This window comes from Pistacia vera, unplaced genomic scaffold, assembly GCF_008641045.1.
Source record: "Pistacia vera cultivar Batoury unplaced genomic scaffold, PisVer_v2 Contig292, whole genome shotgun sequence".
Lineage (NCBI taxonomy): Eukaryota > Viridiplantae > Streptophyta > Magnoliopsida > Sapindales > Anacardiaceae > Pistacia > Pistacia vera.
The window spans coordinates 295,787-302,828 of record NW_022196104.1 but is presented as its reverse complement, the minus strand read 5'-3'; the positions used below and the strand labels follow the sequence as shown (position 1 = coordinate 302,828).

Here is a 7,042-nt window from a genome sequence, read left to right as displayed (position 1 = left end):
TTCCTCAGGTTCCTCAGAATTTCATAATAATAAAATATAGATATTGTAGAGCAGATATCATCATCAAGTTCAACCATTCACCAATAGAAGGTCAACTGTGATTAAACTTATGAAACTGTTGAAAACTCCTTGTTTAACATGCATACAGTTTGCAATTTTTCTCCCATAAACAAGAATGAGCCGCCTTCTACTCCGGATCTCCGTTTGGTCTTTGATCATTCTATCAATCGGGGAGTTGTTATTTGCAGCTGATACAATAACTGCAGGCCAATCTATCAGAGATGGTACTGACACATTAATTTCCTCATTCCAAAGCTTTGAGCTAGGCTTCTTCTCTCCAGGCAACTCAAACAACCGGTACCTCGGAATATGGTACAAGATTAGTCCTGGGACAGTTGTGTGGGTTGCAAACAGAAACAATCCAATCACTGATAAGAATGGAGTTTTAACAGTGAACAATGATGGAAACCTTGTACTTCTCAATGGAGAAAAGAGCATTATTTGGTCTTCAAATTCATCAAGTGTGCCAGAATATCTAGTGGTACAGCTCCTAGATTCTGGAAACCTTGTTCTTAGGGAAAATACTGACACGAGTTCTGGAAGTTATGCGTGGCAGAGCTTCCATTAGATACATTGTTATCAGGCATGAAGTTGGGATGGAACTTAAGAACTGGATTTGAGCGATATCTAACATCCTGGAGAAGTGCTGATGATCCATCCCCTGGAGACTCAACTTACAGACTTGATATTACTGAGTTACCTCAATTGATTCTTCGAACGGGATCAAAAAAAGTGGCCCGCAGTGGACAATGGAATGGATACAGATTTTGTGGCATTCCCCTGATTCAGAACTCGATATTTATACCGAGATTGGTGGCTAACCAAGATGAGTTGTATTTTACGTATAACCCATTCAATACTACAGTTGTCACGTGTTTAGTATTGGATCGATCAGGAACCATACATCATTATGTTTGGCATGAGGGGAGAAATGAATGGTGTGTCATGTACTCTTGGCCATTTAATCTATGCGACAATTATGAAGAGTGCGGTGTTAATGGCAACTGCAGAATTAGTAAGACACCTATTTGTGGGTGTTTGAAAGGGTATGTGCCCAAATCTCAAGATGAATGGAATACACCTCAAACAACGGAGTGCATAAAGAAATTGCCATCAGATTGCCCAAGGGGAGAAGGGTTTCTGAAGCTTCCGCGAATGAAACTGCCTGACATAGATTGGTATAACGAAAGTATGAATCTCAAAGAATGTAAAACAGCATGTACCAAGAACTGTTCATGCAGGGCTTACGCGAATTCCAATCTAACTAGGGGAGGTACAGGCTGTTTGATGTGGTTCAAGGACCTGACAGATATGGAAGAGTGCTCAAAACAATACACCTGGGGACAAGATATTTTTCTTCGAGTTCCAGCATCTGAACTAGGTATGTGTGTTATTTGATGTACTACTGGCTCATTCATTTTTAAGGCTATTTGAGAATTCGTCACCCCAGCTGATTCTCTATAGCCAATAATTTGTGTTAAAGGAATCTAGGATTAGGGTTTCTGTGGCAAAATCTACAAAAATAAATAAATAAATAGAAATTAGTAATCTGAACAATTAACTAACAACAATAAAGCTAAAGCAATCTACTTGACCTGTGGCTTTAGTCCACCTTGCAGGAAAACCAAGCATGGAAATGTTGTCCTCTTTGTTTACTTCCTTTCCCTTTTGATGTCTTAGACTGAAAAAGAATTAGTATCTTCTCATTAATCAGAGTTGCAAGTGCACAATCAAGAAAGAAGATGTTTGCTTTGAAAGATCTTTATGTTCATAACATGAATAAATCCTTCTTCCAGCATTTCAACATTCTTTTGCAGATCTATGAAAAGAGAAACTTCCTTTCTTCTTCATCTTTGGCTTTTTCATCGTTTATCAGCTAAATTACCATTGGAAGCTTCTTCCACAAGTTCACCAGGATTTATCCATCATAGGGAGATGTTTGATTAATCATCTCAAAGGTTTGAGCTATGCTCCTCTCCCTTAAACTCCAACAGGCATCAGCCAAAATGGTACAATAAGATCCCTGAGAAAGTTGAGTAGGCTAAAAATATAAACTACCCCATCATTGATCCACATGGAGTCCAAACATTAGCAAAGGGCACTAGCTAGTCTTGAACATGCCCAGAGAATTATAAAATCCAGTTCAACTCTTAGACAAGTAGGAAAGCTTTTTCATATACATGATTTTAGCATCCAAAAGTTATATGTGGCTGAGCTTTGACTAGACACTTACCAGGCTTGACATTTAATGTCATGGAGAAAAAATATTGATCCATTGACCGTTCCCTGGGGACTTTACTTTCAGATTTGATGTTCATGTATTATGTCGAATGTCCATATACATGGGACAAATGAAAATGGCTGAAGTAGAAACTATAATACAGTTTACTGCGAGGGCATTCCTGCAAAAAGAAATAAGCCTGATAAATCAACCAGATGAAAGGTAATTTTTTACAAATTTATTTTCTTTATGTCGCTGTTGTTGAGTCAGATAATGAAAAGAAAAGAAAGATAACTATCCTTGTCGTTTCGCTTGTTTCTGGATTGTTGCTCTTGGGCCTAGTACTCTTCAAACTTTGGAAGAAAACAAAGAAAAGAGGTAACAGTATTCATCCAATCTTACCAAAAACAAAGAACATAATATAATATGGCGGAGATATTATGTATTGATAGTCAGTTTTTCTTTCTGTAACCCATTGAACAAGCCATGAAAACAGTGAGGAGATTGAGGTACCTCTAGTTGAACTCTCTACTGTTATGACTGCTACAAAAAATTTCTCTGAGGAAGACTTTATTGGAGTTGGTGGCTTTGACAGCGTTTACAAGGTAAAAACTATTTATATTTTTTCCAATGTCGGCTGAAAGGTTTCTTCTCCTTTCAAGAATCTAGGGATTTTTTTTTTTTTTTTAATGTCATTAATCTTCTGTATAAATATAAGCAGGGCATTCTTTCTAATGGAGAAGAAATAGCAGTCAAAAGGTTGTCAAAGAATTCTAGGCAGGGAGGCGAAGAGTTTAGGAATGAAGCAACTTTAATTGCCAAACTTCAATACAAGAATCTTGTAGCATTTTTGGGATGCTGTAGTCAAGGAGAAGAAAGGCTTTTGATCTATGAGTACATGCCTAATAAAAGCTTGAATTATTTTATCTTCGGTTAGAGCCTCTTTGACCATTAAGCATCTAGTTCGTCAGATAAATTTTGATTACTCAGGCTTAATATGATATTAAGACTTCCTGTTTTCTGAAACCATAATGTAAAAAATCTAAATATGACATTAACTTGATGTGCAGATCCGAAGAAAAGAGAATTATTGACATGGCCAAAGCAGTTTGAGATAGTTATGGGGATTGCAAGAGGACTTGTCTATCTCCATCAAGATTCTAAACTTCAAATTATTCACAGACATCTCAAAGCAAGTAATATTTTACTAGACAAATATCTAAACCCTAAAATCTCAGACTTTGGCTTGGCAAGAATCTTCAGAGATGATGTTGAAGATGCAAAAACAGAGTCATGGGAACATTGCAAGTTCTATCAACTATTAACATATGTATGTTAGTGAAATGGTTTATAATTAATACTTCTTTATGCAGTGGCAATATGTCACCTAAGTATGCAACCAATGGAACCTTTTCAGCAAAATGTGATGTTTTTAGTTTTGGTGTACTTCTGCTAGAGATAGTAAGTGGCCAAAAGAATAGAGGGTTCTCTTACCCAGCTCACCATCACAACCTCCTAGGACATGTAAGTAGAAACATGTAAGAAAAAAAAAAAATATATATATATATATATATCCTCTCTCTGGCTATGACTCATTTCTGTGCGTATGGGATGTGGGTTTACAATTGTGCAGGCATGGTTGCTTTGGAATTACACCAAGGCCTTAGAACTTATGGATTCATGTTTGGAGGATTCATGTGTTAAATCTAAAGTACTACGATGCATTCAGGTGGGTTTATTATGTGTTCAAAAGTTTCCAGAGGACAGACCAGACATATCATCTGCAGCTTTCATGTTGGCAAACGAGGGAGCAACATTGCCTCAACCGAAACAGCCTGGTTTCTTCATTGAAAGAAGTACTGCTGATACAGAACCATTATCAAGACAAGAAGAATCACACACTGAAAATGTGGTAACCATAACTATGATGGTAGGTAGATAAATAATTCATGCTATGCCCATCATGAAAATATACTGTAGAATACTCATGTAAATCATAGACGATTACAATCTAAAAGTTGTACATATGTTTTAGGAGTTAAATTAATATCAGTTTAGTTTTTATTTAACTTTTTTATTCAAATATTTGTTATCTTAGTATAATTGTATGTAAATACTACACTAATGAGAGGAAAACTAGTTGAACAATTTCTAAATTAGAGTCTCATTTTGAAAAGTGATCAAAACATCCATACACTTCTATCATTTATCTGATATATTAATGTCTACAGAAGATAAATTATCAGTTGTTAATCCATGCAATGCTAAACCCCACCTGACATTTTCAAGGTATTTGTTTTTATATACCCCCAACATTTTTAAAGGTAATTGCTTTCATAAATTCAACATCCCAATTAAGTGGGTGATCCCCTAGCTATAGGCAAACGACTAGTTCAATGCTATAGAACTGATGCGATTTTCATAATGGCCTCATATAGAGCTTAAGAATAATTTAACCGCTTTTGAAGTCTATCTGTTTAAAATTCAGTTAAAAATGCCATTATTCTCTGAAAGAATACAAATTAAAATAAATATTGAGGTGTTCTGCTTTTAAGTTCACTTTGGCATTTAATCAAACACTTAATTAGCTATTTGATCAAACCCCTTCAGCACTTCTTTCCCAATATCTTGTTTCAATAAATTAAAACAAAACAATTAATTAGCAAGCAATATAATGCCAATAAACATGAAAAAACAAGCTAAATATATTTACATTTGCTAGAAAGTAAGTCCGCAAGATACATATATAAATAGAGTCAAAGTAAACCTGGTCAATAAAATGCCAAGCCATGCTGTAAGAGAAGATCTCGAAGCTGTTACATGGATGACATTCGAAAATGCTATAAGAAATAGTCAATAGAGGAACTGGAACATTACAACTCATTTACCAGAAAATTACCAGCAAATGCTGAGAGCCTGTCACTGTCCTGAAAATATAAAGAAACATACAGTGAATCTTCACCCATATTTTGTCTAGTGAATCAAAAGTAGAGCTGGGAATTCATAGAGTTACATCAGGATGGAAATGAATGTTAGGAATTTAATCAAATACCTTGCGAACATCATGTTTGAAAAATATGAAGTTAAGCAAACAATCAATGATATTTTTTTCATGTCATGGTTCGCCAAAAGTGACTACGAGCAGATATGCTATCAATTTCATCAAATAAAAAAGAAAACAAATTGATTCACACATTTTTACCTTCTAAAATTTGAATATACTCTACTTGCTTCCAATTGAGAAAAATTTGTAAGAAAATCCTTCAAATTTAAGAAATATAAACGACAGAAAAAAAAATTTTAACGCTGAAAGACGGACGTTAGTTTACTGTAACGGTAAGTTAGTGGGTTATGGGTATAAACGGTAGTACCGAGTTAACGGTGAATTCATGGGCATTAAATTTAACAATGATATAACAAATGCATTATATTTACCGGTAAGATAACGAGGCGTTACATTAACGGTTTATAACGGCATTAAACGTAAGGACAATCTGACTAATGACGAAAATCAGCGGTGTAGATTAAGGCGTTAAGCCGTTAACCTGAAGGTGTGTTGATTTGACGATGAATTGACTGTCCTGATTTCAATGGACGGTAAACGTAACGGCATTTGACACATATTACAACTAACGTCTTTATAACGGACATTTACAGTGATTTAACGTCCATTAAATTTAACGGGCAATTAACTGAAAGTAAATTACTAAATTATAACATGATCCAAGGATTAACGTAACTGATATTCCGATGTCTATCCACTAAAAAAACATTAGTTGAAAATGATTACTAAGTGAGCCTCATAATGTCAGATAGGAATTTAATTAAAACTCTGCCAACATCATGTTTGAAAGCAAACATTTGTTTAAAAATAAATAACAGGTATTAAGTTGGAATCTTTTCTCGAATGCTAATAGAAGTAATCATTGAAGTTTTTATCTAATCCATAGTTTTAAGGTCGTAAGCGCTCATAAGCTGACCTATCATAAATTAAAAGAAAAAAAAAAAAAAAAAGATTTTCCATGGTTCTCCTAAAATCGACTACAATCCCATCTGTAGATCTGCTATCTGTTGGGACAAATTCAGATGCCCAAGGCCCAAAAATGACTGAAGAACATTTAATTAGGTATGATGGATTTGTTTCAGAGAGGAATTAGAAAGATGGGTTTAAGTTGGTACGATTTTGATGCTGGAAGAACAAAAGTCTTAGAAGAAATTACGAAATGAAACTCAAACCATCTTAACATCTCTGTTCAAAATTGCCGGGTTGGCGTTAATTGGGAGTTAGAATGTATGACAAAGAATTTTATCAAATGTGAATCTGACTTTGAATGATTTGTCATTGTCAATGATGTTTTACACACATCCAAATTCCACCAGAAGCTGGACCCAACTGTAGACATGATATATGGAAAAAAGTTGCTCCAGAAAATTGACTCTATGGGCTTATCTTGTATGTGTATGAAACCTGGCATTTTGCAAACATGTTCAACAGGAAGATTGTCTATGACAGCAACTTCCAAACTTTGAGTTTGACTGGAAAATAGAAACTGTTATGAGTCATTCAACTTTGCTGAACAAGTTATCTGTATATATATGAAAATTCCAGGAACTGTCACAAACACAGTCCATCATGGACCCTATGATACATTAAAGCTCCCAAGATTGCGATGTAATAGCAGAATTCTGGCTTATCTGATTATTTCCAACTGAAAACCTGTTGTGTTGCAATTGGCCATGAAAATTTTACCGTAACTCAAG

General features: G+C 35.0%; 1 protein-coding gene and 1 long non-coding RNA gene across 2 annotated transcripts; one reads left to right on the top strand and one right to left on the bottom strand.

Annotated features, from left to right (window-relative positions):
* Nucleotides 1–2,596: 2,596 nt before the first annotated feature.
* LOC116134916 (putative cysteine-rich receptor-like protein kinase 35) lies at nt 2,597–3,620 on the top strand. The gene is made up of 3 exons (XM_031420600.1): nt 2,597–2,886; nt 3,003–3,213; nt 3,352–3,620. The coding sequence occupies exons 1-3, from the start codon at nt 2,818–2,820 to the stop codon at nt 3,618–3,620; spliced, it is 549 nt and encodes a 182-aa protein (XP_031276460.1). The 5' UTR covers nt 2,597–2,817.
* Nucleotides 3,621–3,867: 247 nt separating this feature from the next.
* LOC116134838 lies at nt 3,868–5,541 on the bottom strand. The gene is made up of 4 exons (XR_004128816.1): nt 5,484–5,541; nt 5,181–5,208; nt 5,049–5,094; nt 3,868–4,140 (listed from the first exon to the last, which is right to left on the bottom strand). It is a non-coding gene; the product is annotated as an uncharacterized LOC116134838 (long non-coding RNA).
* Nucleotides 5,542–7,042: the final 1,501 nt, after the last annotated feature.